The following is a 13,974-nucleotide window of genomic DNA, read 5'->3' as shown; positions in this document are numbered from 1 at the left end:
GTATCATGCGGGTACGATTACTAGTTTTCTATTTAAAGTAAATACTTTTATTTATGAATGCGCAACACCTTTTAAGTAGGTTGGTAGGACATACACCAAACACCTTTTTTATTATTCAACCATGAGGGTTTTTTATTATTCACTGTTTCATGTGTCATGGTGGTACAAGACTTAGATTCTTTAGTGCATATCAAAGTTCAATGTTCACTTGTATCAATTTTAGTGGATTATGGCGACGAAGGATTTGAGTTATGCCTTGCAATGTTGTCCGTTCGAATTCCAATCCCACCCGAGCTTTCGTCCCACCGTGTGTTACGCTAGAGGGTTCCACTCTTGTGGTGGCATGACTGCCAAGTGGCAGCCGACAGTATGGTTTCCAGGGGGAACTCCCAAACCAAACTTTGAAGCCAGCGTAAGTCTAGTTAAGACAACATAGTCTTGCAGGAATGGGGGCAACGGGGCTCTCCAAAATTGAAAAGTGCGATAGCGGGTAGCCTAACATACAAAAAAGTCGTCGTTCCAAAAAGAAAATTTAATTTATTTACTTTCTATTTAAAGTAAATAAAGTTATCAAATATTTAACCAATAATAAAACAACTTGAGGCCGATGCATGCTTAATGTTTACAACATACACACGAGCCAAACTCAAGCTTAGCCGATCTTGATTTTAGACACGCTTAGGCTCAGCCAGACTCGTTTACAACCCTATACATATTGGAAGTATGTTGATCATGGTCTTGTTTTCCAAGCAAGCACACAGAAACCAAATAACTTTAGGTTATTCAAATACTCTATTTGGTTTTGTGTGGGGTATCAGGTACGGAAACCATTGTTACAACTTTAGAGCTTGTACTAAATTCATACTTTAATGTACTCAAAACAAGTTACAACTTAACCAGACCAGTATCTTACAAATGACCTCGCTTCAAAATGAAAAGTCGCATAGTGGTTTATATAAGTTCAACAAGCGAGACTCGTCGGATGGTGAAACAAGTCAAGTCAACTCAACATAATTAGGCCTGTAGAGTTCTATTTAACAAACTATATCACAAAGTGGCGGAACCCGTTGAAGGGGTAACAACAGATTCTTCTACATTTACTCAAGATGCCATTGAAACCTGTTCTGTATTTTCCGATTCTCGTCTCATGTTGCAGCGCTCAATGATCTTCGTGAAATCCTCAAGACTTAGCTGCAGAAAAACATTAATCAAAACTCAAAACCGGTAACAAAAGAGTTTATCGAATAACAAAAAATATTGACTTTACTTTATGATTAGATGCTAACCTTCCCATTTCCATCACTATCAAAGAAATGAATCATATGCTCCATTTCCTCATCCTTCCATGTAAAATCATGTGAAGCTGCTACTCTCTGCACGTCACGTAAACTTATCCCACCTTTGCCTGCTTCTGCAATAACAAGTATCCATTTCGATGTTAAAAAGACCAAAATACCCTTCACTTCAAAAAACAAAGATGGTAAATGTGATAGCTTTATCATTGGTTCCGAGAAGTTCAGCAGAGAATAAACTATTGACTCTTAAGAAAAATTCTACCTTTTATGGATGGAATATTGTAAAGTAAAATAAATTTAACGAAAGATTGAAACCGTAAAAGTTAATTTGAGAAATTACCGTCAAACTGGAAGAAGTGTAGTATCAGCTCATCCTCAGTCATTTGCACTCGACTTGTGAACTGTTTACCATGATCAAATTAAAGAAATTCAACAATCTTCATGGAACTACAAGACTAGAACTACCGAAAAAGAAAACAAACACGGATCTAATAAATAAACTACCAGTTTTTTCCTCTTCCGTTTCCCAGAATCATCCTTACGTACACTCTGCTTTCTTTCATCATTTGATGCGTTTGCTTCAGATATTTGAGGAGGTGTTTTGTTCTTTACATCCAAAAAGCCCTGTGAATCTTGTAGAGAAAGAGCAATGGCCTGCATCAATAGGGTTGATTATTCGGTTGAAAATCTTCAGGTAAACAAGAACATAAATTCATGCAAATGAATTAAACTTACCTTTAGTAAAGCTTCATCATCATCATCATCAACAACATTTGAGGTGCTTGAAAGCTTAGAAATTTTCTTGCTAGGTGTTGACTTTTTCGGCTTTGACTGAAAAACAAGTTCATAATATTTAGTCACCTTATTCACTTCTAAAACTATACCTTATGAAGGAGTAACTGGTTGCGTCACGTGCCACAATTCTGTAAGCCCCAAGTTTTTCCACCTCTCTTACTTCGCCCCTTAAATATAGTAACATATACGTAATTTCAATCATATTTTATGTCGAAAACTGTTTTATAATTCCTAAATCTTCAATAATAATATTTTCTTTGTGTAACACTAAACGAGCCAATCCGCTCACAAGCTATTCAAATTCGGCTCGTGAAAATCTCAATCGAGCTAAACTTAAAACAGACTCGAGCCTAAAAACACCCTTGCTTAATAAATGAGCCTAATCTTCACTTATCGAGCTCGGGCCAGCTTGCGATCCTACACAAGCCTATTACTTATATATTTTTTATTTAATATATATATTTTTAATAATTGCTATTACATATAAAGTTATGAACAAAAAAAACTAAATAATATATGCTAAGTTATATATACAATTATAATAATTGAAAAATATATAAACAAAAATAACTGTAACTATATAAAGATTATTAATAAACGGTAAACGAGCCGAGACAGACCGACCTTGAGCTTGAAAAACTACCCACGAGTCACGAGCTGAGCTAGAGCTATAGAGATAGAGCTCGAAACAAGCCGAGCTCAAGCTCTGTGTAAGCTAAACGAGCCAAGCTTGAGCCTAGTCGAGCTCGTTTACACCCCTATTTCTAGCCTAGCGCATAATAGATATCAATTCTCTATACAAATTGATCATCATACCTGCATTCATTAATATTATATACAATCCAATACACTAATTTTATAAAAAGCTTCAATTTTTAAGTAAAAATACCCAAATGTAACAAGCCAACTACCTTCTTCATTCGAGACGCACAAAATTCATCATCGTCATTATCCGATCCACTCGAAGAACTACTCGATTCTTCCTCAGCTGCAGATGGGTTATACTCCTCATCATCGTCTTCCAAACCCACCTTCTTTTTGCCTTTTTTCTTCTTATTATTATTATTTTGTGAAATCGGAATCGAAGCCGTAAACGCGGACGCCATTTTATCCAGACCCATTGCTTTCATTCTCGCTTTGTTCTCTTCGATTCTTTTCAATCTTTGTTTCTCGTACTCCGTCATCTTCTCCGATTGCGGCATCTTTTCGATGAAATTTGATTCTATGGTTTTTTGTAGTTGTTAACGCGGGAATTTAACTGCCGTTAATGGGAGTCATGGGCGGATCCAGCTAATGAAGTGCGGGTTCACGACTTTCGGATTTTATATAAAACGAATATATAAAATATGAAAGTAAACCCACAAATAAATTCTGAGTGAACACATAAACAAGGTTGGGTCATGGCCTAATGGTAAACACCTTGTTTTGTTTATATAAGAACCCATATTTAATTCCCACTCCTAGCAATTTCTTTTATTTTTATGGCTGGTTACTTAATCATTAGTCATGACTGTTTGTATCTTGCTATCTTCTGCCTGGTTCAAGTTCAGCTTTGGCATTCATCCGATTAGCTAAAAATATGTTTACTTTGCACAACAATTATGTGACTCGTAGCTAAAACCAACACAATTTGAATAATTGCTATACGTATTACATGCTATAAGTTAAGAAAGAGAGATCTGCTAGCCTTTCTAAAAGAAGTTTTGGTCATTATTTTTAGGAAACAAATATGATCTTAGTAAAATCTCAATCTTGATACATTGAATGACCCGAACCGTCTAACTGACTCGAACCATCAAAGCAATCCGAATAGTCGGAACGGCCCAAACCATAAGACTGACCTGAACGGTGAACCCACTGAAAAAAATTCATGGATCCGTCACTGATGAGAGTGTGTGTTTGTTTGTTTGGGGTCGGTCTTCTTTTTAGGGGCTATTTGGGATTCCTTATTTTTGCCTCCTTATAACTTATCTCATGATAAATTAAAAAAAAAGTGTTTGGGTTTCCTAGTTATGTGAGAGGAAATGTTGATAAGTTACACTTTTGTAACTTACGACTTCTTCTTATAAGTTATAAGGAGGTGAAAATAAGGAATCCCAAACTAGTAGGGGGTTTAAATTAAAACCGGATCGGATTTAAAACTGGCTTGGTCCGCTTGAAGGCAAAAATGTTCAGTTCAGGCCGATCAAACCGGTTTGGTACAAAAAAACGGGCTTTTTGACATGATTTTTATCGGGCTAGGTCCAAACGAGTTTGAGGGAATGAGACTACAAACCGGTCACGAACTGTTGGGCTGGGTCTTGAACTGAGTTGGTTTGGGCTAACCCGATTTGAGTTGCGACTGGGTTCGATTGGAAATCAGCTCATCGGTCCCAAGCGATTTTTTATGTGTCTACTTAAAACAATTTGATTGAGGCCTTATGAATCTAAAATCGATTCTGTTTTATGCTACAATTGACCCTAATCATATTTATTATAGCTACACATGTATAATTCGGTTGATAAGCCCAGATGGGGTTGGTCAAAACCGATTTGGCCCAATCTAAATCAAAGAAATAATGAAGAGGATGTAAAATAAAATTACGTTAAGGAGAATGTAATCGAAGAAATTGAATCTTGATTGAACAAGTATTGGCATAACAAATATGAAGGTGTGGTCCACACATGCTTGAAGGGTGAAGTAACGGAAATTGAAGGGTTGACGAAGGGAATTAAGGTTTGTGAAAGTAATCTTTTTCCTAGGTTGTAGCAAATATTTTGGTCCATCTTGGTCGAGGTATAACTTACGTGTACAATCGAGAAGGGATTGAGAAGTAACAAAAATTGAAGGTCCTATTAGAGGTTACATTTACAGTTACAATGATATTGATATAGATTTTAAGTGTGGATTTGAATATAATTTCACCAGGTTCTCAACAATATATATGACACTTTTTTTAAATAGAAACCATTACCAATGATATCATACAAAAAGTAAATTAGTTAAAATCGATTAACCAGAAAATTAATTTAGTTTTACCATACAAAAGGTCATGACTCACATGTCATGGTATATTTATGTGTTCGGATCCTTTATGAGCGTAACAGAATACGATACCTTGACGTGTCATGAGTCATGAGCCTCGTTCCGTTAACCACAAATATTTAGGGCTGTCAATTTATGACACAGACTTGTTAACACGACACGACATGGCACGGGTTTTAACAGGTTTGGGTTTGAGCTTAACTGGTTTTGTGTCTTAAACAGGTCAATCTGTTTAAGCCATGTTTAAATTCGTATCCTAACAGGTTAATGACCTGTTAACATGTTAGTAACATGTGTAGATTTTTATTTTAAAAAATAAATATATATACACACTCATAAAGTCTTAAACCTAAAGTCATACTTACAAACCGCATTTAATTAATACCCGCCAGAACCCGATATTATGTTTTTTATGGATGTTATGCTTTGCTTATATGGTTTTTTGTTCAAGTATGTTTTTGGATTTATCGTCTTTTGTTTCAAGTATGTTATGAATTTATGGTTTTTTGTTTCAAATATGGATTATTTATCAATTAAGACTTTTATGCTCGTTTTGAATATTTTGGTTTTGTTACACATGCATTATTCATTGTGTCTTTAAACAGGTCTCTTAGCAGGTCTTAACATGTTAACCTGTTACTAAACAGGTTCGTGTTCGTGTTTGGAAAAAATAACACGATTAGTTATCGTGTCGTGTTCGTGTTTAGCATAACAGGTCTTCGTGTCTTATCGTGTCGTGTCCGACATGTCATTAAAGCGCTACAAGTATTATCATTAATGTTATCATATATTTAAGTAACTTTAGTCATATTCCAAAAGCAACTTTGAAGTTCGATTGGAATCCAAAAGCTACCAAAAAACCTAATTTATTTAGCTTATTTTAGTTGTATTAACTTAAAAATGATATGAAATTATTGGTCAATCCATTAATTGAAGAGCGGAGGAATAATGTGACACCCAACAATGTCGGCTATAATCACCCACCTAATATGACGTGTACGTTTATCCATCGATAACGAATATATCTAATCTATTATTATTATTATTATTTTAGAATACCTTGGAGGGTACCCAATACCCCAATATATATAATCAATCAATCACTCATCATCCATTCGATTCTTTCTTTTCTTTTCAACCCAATCCTTACTCTAACCCATTTTATTACCCTTTGATTTTCTGATTCATTTCCAGTTCAATCAGATGTATGTATTCTTGACTTTTACTATTGAATCAGTTCTTGAATCGATTTATTTCTACTTGCTATAGATATTAAGATCATAGACTTTGGAGTATTTTGATTGATATGTTTTGTGTTTAGATTATTAAGTCAACGGGTTCAGTATTGTGCAAGAAGATGTTTTTTTTATCAATTTTTGTTTATCTAATATATGGGTTTATTGATAAATAAGTACTTGTTTTTCGTTGATCATGCTTTTTTTGTTGATTTTGTAGTTATTGATTGAAAAATGGCTAAAGGTTGCTTCAAGCAAGAACATGAATTCTGTAAGTTTTTTTGTATACAAGATTTGAATCCATGGTCAATTAAACTGAGTCTTGAATCAGCATGATTGTTTAGTGTTAAAAAATATTATTAACTTTTTGATTGTTATGTTGTCCAGCAAAGAGGCACGCTGAGGCTTCAAGGATTAGGGAGAAATATCCCGATAGAATTCCGGTATATCACCTTTTTTCTTTCAAGTTTAATTTTCCATCTTTGTGTATTCATGTGTAAACAATAGGGGTGTCAACTCGGCTCGGATGAGTTGTTTCTTCAAGCTCGGGCTTGGTTCGTTTATTATTTATTAATTAATTTATATACGTTTTTAATTATTCCTGTATATATTGAGGAAAAACCTTAAAACTAGCCTATGCTCGGATCAAGCTCGTCTACTTGTTTGCACCCTTAGATGGTGTTTGTTTTTTCACAAAAGATCTTCCTGACCTCTTTTGTGACATTGCCTTCTACAGACTGTTTGTTTTTTCGAAGACGTTTCATTAAAAAACGTCTGCGCGCCCTCTTCTTGGTGCAGACTTGGACATTCCACTTCTCAGTTCTTCTAACCTCTTCCCAGCATATCTCATATATAAGTTTAATATTAGTGTGTAATTTTCATATTTGTAATTTCAGATTTGATAATTTTTTTAACTTACATCCAACCTTATTATTAGTTTAGGTATAATGATTAGTTTAATATTCACCATTCTTGTAATTAATTATTATTAATTTTTTGTTGAAGAAAGTTTATAGAAAAGTTTAGGTATAATGAAAGTTTGTAGAAAGGATTAATATAGTGAATGTTGTTGTTGCTTGTTTATTGTTGCATGTGTTCGATTATTGTTAATTTTTGGTTGAAGAAAGTTTGTAGAAAAGTTAGATATAATAAATTGGTTTATTTAAATTTTTGTTTATTATAACAGTCTGCAGACGTTAAAAAACAAACAGTCTTCTTCTTGCATACCGCAGATGTTTGGTCCACCTCTTCTTCCACAGATATCTGCAGATGTGGTCCGCAGACTGCAGACATTTTACCTCTTAAAAAACAAACAACACCTTAGTAACGAGCCGAGCCAGAGCTCGTCTAGGCTCAAGCTCAGCTCTTTTAACCAATTGAGCCATATGTCTTAAAGCTCGAGCTCTGCTCTCTAAGTAGTTTCTCTAGCCTATTTCTTAAGCAGCTTGGCCCGTTTATACCCTTGTGATTGACTATTATAAATGTTTGTTTCGTGTCTTACTCTGCATATTTTGCTTAAAAGGTGATTGTGGAGAAGGCAGAGAAAAGCGACATTCCCAATATTGACAAGAAGAAGTAAGTGTTGTTTCCTTTGTGTAACAAGTATCAAGTAATAATCTTGGTTATGAAGAAGTACATGAATATTTAAGAAATTCTTTATTTATCTGTGCAGATACCTCGTCCCTGCTGATCTTACTGTCGGGCAGTTTGTGTACGTGATTCGTAAACGAATTAAACTGAGCGCAGAAAAAGCTATTTTTATTTTTGTGGAGAATGTCCTTCCACCTACTGGTATATCTTTATAAAACCTTACATCTTTTATTAAATCTCCCTATTTACATTATGTTGGATCAATGCGATTTTTGATATATTTGCAGGTGCGGTAATGTCTACAATATATGACGAGAAGAAGGATGAAGATGGATTTCTATACATCACCTACAGCGGGGAGAACACGTTTGGGTCTGGTCAGTAGGCGCATTCTGTTCAATGTGACACTAATAAAGTTGTGTATAGAAGGATGAAGATGGATTTCTATACGTCACCTACAGCGGGGAGAACACGTTTGGGTCTGGTCAGTAGGCGCATTCTGTTCAATGTGACACTAATAAAGTTGTGTATAGTTGTTTGTTTCGTATATATTTAATTTCTACAAAATTGTTAAAACCTATTCCAGTTGATTAATAACAAAGTTTCAAAGTTCATTATATTTATTTAATTTCTTTGTTCATCCACATGATTTTTCGGCTTCTATATTGTTTGGTTGGTTGGTTGGTTTGTTTCTAGTTAGATAGCATTCCATTGGATAGAAAAGTTTTAAGCCAATGTTAACAAAGTTATGAAAACTTAATACAGTTCTTGAGGAAAATAGAGAATTATAAAACGTACTAATCACTCACAAATATTCTAAAATAAGATTTTTAAAATCAATTTACTATTAAAAATATTGTTTGGATGAAATTGATCAGTACTAGGAAAGAAAAATAAAGATTGCTTTTTCTTTAGTTGTAGTCTTTGGGTTATAAAATTGCACACTTGATGACTTTTTGCCAGAACTTTAAAACAAAATTTAGACCAATTAGAGGTTAAAATACGTAAGACACAATTTAACAGAATTTGAGATTGGCATTAACCAACCATACGGCCATATGGTGAAGTGTTGGATATTGAATTATTATATGAGAGTGTAACACTTGATCAACATCAAGGATGCATGATGGTCAACTGTTGAATTGATGGCCGTATGAAGAATTTAAAGTCTTTTGCTCTTTCTAGAAAATTTTTAATAATTTATTAGTTTGACTCAACTTTTTACGATTTTAACTTTTTTTAACGGTTGACGAATCTTTTAAACGGGCTACTGGTGAAATTCACCAGATCGGGAATTCGGGATACACTCGACTCCGAATAGAGGAAAACCCTCACCTAAGCCCAACGTTCGAGAACACTCGCTCGAAGGTACGACAATGCGATACGATTAACCGCTTAGTTCAACGATCGAACTAGCGATCGCCGCTTATTTGCATAGTCTCCCAACATCACCAAGTGTTGCCGAAATTAAATGATGGAACAAAAATCAAACATGAGTCACTTGGAACGCCTTGTCTCCCCTTATCATCCCACCACCAACTCATTGGCTACTATTAAACTTTCTAACTAATAATAATATCAATATCTTAATGTTACATATTGACGTTTAGGTTTAAATACATGAGACTTATATTTTAAGTTTATACATATATAAGTTTTCCTAGATGAATATGAACAAATTTATTTTTTTAAATAATTGTCAAGCTAGATATTATTATATTTATATATAATAATAATTTAGAACTTTGGTTTTTTTAGAACATCAATCCATTACTAAAAATGAAAGTTGTACATAACCTGCAGCAGGTAGCTAGAGGAGGGGTCTACCAAACAAAACAAAATATCAATCAATCAATCAATCAATCAATCATACCCAGTAAAATTCCACCGACAGCAGAGCTATAGGTAGGGTCTGGGGAGGGTGGGATGTAGGCACACCGTACCTCTATCCAAAGGAATAAAGAGGTGGCTTCCAGAGAGACCCTCGGCTCTAAGAACATGTGTATGAAGCAAAAAAAAAGGAAATCAAAGTTTAACAGTTATATAAAAGACTACTACTAATTATAATAATATTAATAAAAAGGTCACAGTTTAACCGCAATATAAAAGCTAATAATAATAATAAAATATGTAAGGGAAATACCATTATGGTATGTGACCTAAATAAGTTAAGTCTAAGCCCTAAGGTATTCAATTCTCTCTAAAAATCCTTAACTTTAATTCTACTTCTCCACGAATTCCTATCCTCAACCATGTCCTCGAAGAGGTTTAGGTCTATCAAATCATGCCTAATCCTCTCATCCCAAGTCAATTTCGGTCATCCTCTACCCCTCCTCCCCTCTATAGTAATGTTTTCTACGGATCTAACAGGATTCGTCGTCTGTCTTCTCTTTACATGTCCAAACCATCTCAATCTACACTCTCTTATCTTGTCTGCTATGTTCGCCACCCCTAATCTCTCGCGAAGCACAACGTTTCTTATTCTGTCTAGCCTTGTGTGCCCACACATCCAACGTAGCATTCTCATTTCTGCTACCTCCATCTTCCGCACTTGTGCCTTCTTGATGGCCCAACAATCTGTTCCATATAGCATTGCAGGTCTAACTGCCACCCTATAGAATTTTCCCTTCAGATTAGTCGGGAAACTCTTGTCGCATAATATACCTGTGGCTGCTTTCCATCTACACCATCCTACCTGAACTCGGTGGGTCACATCACTGTCTAATTCCCCATCGCTCTGTACAAATGATCCTAAATACTTGAACTTCGTTACCTGCGGGACCACCTGCCCTTCAATTGTGATGTGTGCGTCTTCACTGTCGTTTATCTCACCAAAATCACAGTGTAGGTACTCCGTCTTAGATCGGCTAATCTTTAAACCTTTTGTCTCTAAGGTTGTTCGCCACTCCTCAAGCCTCATGTTTAGATCTTGTTTTTTCTCAGCAAGTAACACAATATCGTCTGCGAACATCATGCACCACGGGAGAGTCCCCTGAATCGACTTTGACAACTCATCCAAGACTACTGCAAAAAGAAACGGGCTCAACGCTGACCCCTGGTGAAGACCTACCTCTACAGGAAAGAAATCAGTATCCCCCACTGGCGCACGGACACTTGTTTCACTCCTGGTATACATATCCATAATTATCTCTATGTATTTCCTGGGCACTCTTCTACCCTCCAAGCACTCCCAGAGCACCTGTCGTGGCACACTGTCGTAGGCCTTTTCTAGGTCAATAAACACCATATGTAGATCACGCTTCTTCTCCCTATACTTTTCCATTAATCTTCTTATAAGGTGTATTGCCTATGTGGTGGAACGCCCCGGCATGAAGCCAAATTGGTTGACCGTAACCTGAGTTTCTCGTCTAAGTCTAACCTCAATCACTCTTTCCCATAGCTTCATAGTATGACTTAGTAGTTTGATTCCTCGGTAGTTACCACAACATTGGGCGTCTCCTTTGTTCTTATAGATAGGAACTACAACGCTGCTCCTCCACTGGTCTGGCATCTTACCTGATTTGAGAATACTATTGAACAGAGTAGTTAACCACATGACTCCTTCCTCCCCCAAACACTTCCACACCTCGATGGGTATGTTGTCTGGGCCAACCGCCTTAGACCTTCCCATCCTCCTAAGTGCGTCCTTCACCTCTTCTCGTGTGATCCGTCGGCAGTAGCAGTTATTCGATTGTTGTCGATGAAAGTTTGTGTTGTCATGTTCTTCTTGGTAAGCTCTCCCATTGTTAAAAAGATTGTGGAAGTAGGTTTGCCATCTTAGCTTGATGTCCTGCTCCTTGACCAGTACATGCCCATCTGTATCCTTTATGAACTTCACCGGTCCTAGATCTTGCCTTCTACGCTCCCTGGCTTTGGCAATCTTAAACATAGCATGTTCCCCCTCTTTTGTTTCTAGACTTTCATACATCCGTTTAAAGGCCGCCTTCTTTGCTTCCGCCACTGCCTTCTTTGCCTCTATCTTGGCCGTTTTGTAGTTGTCCCTCAAATCCACTCGCTCCTCCTCATTCGTGCACCTCATTAGCTCCCTAAAACATCCTTGTTTGTCCCTTATCTTGTCTTGCACTGCGTCATTCCACCACCAAGACTCCTTATGCCCACTTGACTTTCCTGTTGTGACCCCGAGAGTCTCCTTTGCTACTTGGATGATCTTTGTCTCCATAGCTTCCCATATATGAGTTGAGTCCCCATTTAGTCGAGCTCGCGTATGCGGTATGAGTTTATCCTTAAACAGAAGGAGATTTTCGTCCTTCAAATTTCCCCATCGAATTCTCGGTGTACCTTTCTTCTCTCGAACAGTCAGCTTATTTCTGAAGGCTATATCAGTCACTAGTAGTCGATGTTGAGTCACAACTGCCTCCCCAGGTATGACTTTGCAGTCCTTCCACCAACGTCGGTCTCCTCGCCTCATCAAAAGGTAGTCAATTTGCGTGTCGCGTCCGCCACTGCTAAAAGTGATTAAATGAGAATCTCGTTTCCTAAAAAAAGAATTTATAATACCTAGGTCATGTGCCACCGCAAACTCTAGAAGATCTGTTCCGGTCTCATTCCTATCACCAAAACCGAAACCCCTATGTACGGCTTGAAAACCATCGTTAGCCTTACCAATGTGTCCATTAAAATCACCTCCTATGCAAATCCTCTCCCCCTAGGTATGCCCCCTACCACTGCGTCTAGGCAATTCCAAAATTCTCTCTTTTCCTGATCCCCTAGGCCTACATGAGGCGCGTAGGCGGAGACTACTGCCACTACTTCCTCTCCTAGTACTAATTTCAACACCATAATCCTGTCATTATGTCTTATCACCTCCACCACACTAGTGTGTATTTCCTTAGCCACTAGAAACCCCACTCCATTCCTAGCTCCATCAGACCCCGAGTACCACAACTTATACCCATTACACTCAGCCCCTCTATGTCCTTTCCACTTAGTCTCCTGGAGGCATGCTATCTGAACCCTACGTCTTTTAAGCACATCTACCAATTCTAACAACTTACCATTTAATGTTCCTACATTCCAAGAAGCCAAATGCAATATACGCTCCCTATCTTTACTCTTTCCTACACCCCTCGATTCAGGACATGGTCTCAGGTAATAGTCATGGTTCCTACGCTCTATGGTTGCAACTAATCACACAAACACAAGCAATAGAACACCAAATCAATAATAATAATAATAATAATAATAATAATAGTAGTAACAAAAACTAATAATAATAATAATAGACACACGGCACACAGTAACAGATAAATTGGACTGACTACTCTAGCAGCATCAAGGCCTATTGCCAACAAAAATAAAAGATATGAAACGATCTCACCGGGATTTTAGCAAGTCACCAATATTGCAAAACCGGGACGAGACACCGTGAGCTAACGAGAATAAGCTAGAAACGTGACACAATCTACAACCCTTGAGTTTCGGCGGCGGCGGCGACGGCGGAGCTCCGGCGACGTGTTACGGTGGCGGCAGAGGGTGAATCAGCTAAGATCCTTCAATGATAACACCTCGCAGCAACCCAGCAACCTCCACAGAGCCTTAATCGTTTTTCCGGCGGCGGCAATAGACGACGGTGGCGGCGGCAGTTAACAACAGTAGCCGGAAACAACAGTACAGCGAGAATAATGAGCTGCGGTGGTGTTATGGACGTGTTGGAGAGCTCCGGTAAGGGTTAATAGGGCTGTTGTTACCGGATCTTGAAGAATGAGCTTCGTATCGTCAGTGGCCGGACGGAATTGGGGTTAATTTGTTTGAGCCCAAAATCGCACCTGGACTTGAATCGTGAAACGTGACGGCTGATTGAGCAGGCCCCGATGAATGGTTTAAATGCTTTTGGTTCTTGTCTCGATAATCAGAAAACCTAGGAATAGTGATGGCGGAGTTAATTTGAAACAGAAACCCCTGAAATCAGATCCAACTCACAAACCCTGAAAAAGGTCAGACTAAAAAGACAAGCGTTGAAGACAGTAACAATATTATTATTATTATTAATATTATTATTATTATGAAGAATGGA

The 13,974-nt window shown here is 37.2% G+C and overlaps 2 protein-coding genes across 2 annotated transcripts; one reads left to right on the top strand and one right to left on the bottom strand.

The window, feature by feature from the left end:
• Positions 1–1,101: 1,101 nt before the first annotated feature.
• On the bottom strand, positions 1,102–3,292 carry LOC143572599 (uncharacterized). The gene is made up of 6 exons (XM_077057719.1): positions 3,002–3,292; positions 2,031–2,126; positions 1,800–1,949; positions 1,636–1,696; positions 1,287–1,411; positions 1,102–1,191 (listed from the first exon to the last, which is right to left on the bottom strand). The coding sequence occupies exons 1-6, from the start codon at positions 3,290–3,292 to the stop codon at positions 1,102–1,104; spliced, it is 813 nt and encodes a 270-aa protein (XP_076913834.1).
• Positions 3,293–6,570: 3,278 nt separating this feature from the next.
• LOC143572589 (autophagy-related protein 8f-like) lies at positions 6,571–8,325 on the top strand. The gene is made up of 5 exons (XM_077057710.1): positions 6,571–6,621; positions 6,738–6,793; positions 7,873–7,925; positions 8,023–8,141; positions 8,228–8,325. The coding sequence occupies exons 1-5, from the start codon at positions 6,585–6,587 to the stop codon at positions 8,323–8,325; spliced, it is 363 nt and encodes a 120-aa protein (XP_076913825.1). The 5' UTR covers positions 6,571–6,584.
• The last annotated feature ends 5,649 nt before the right edge of the window (positions 8,326–13,974 follow it).

This window comes from Bidens hawaiensis, unplaced genomic scaffold (assembly GCF_021521415.1).
Source record: "Bidens hawaiensis isolate Kalapana, Puna unplaced genomic scaffold, B.hawaiensis_p1.1 tig00025976_1, whole genome shotgun sequence".
NCBI classification, from domain to species: domain Eukaryota; kingdom Viridiplantae; phylum Streptophyta; class Magnoliopsida; order Asterales; family Asteraceae; genus Bidens; species Bidens hawaiensis.
The sequence above is the reverse complement of the archived record's forward strand: the minus strand, read 5'-3'. Positions and strand labels throughout refer to the sequence as shown.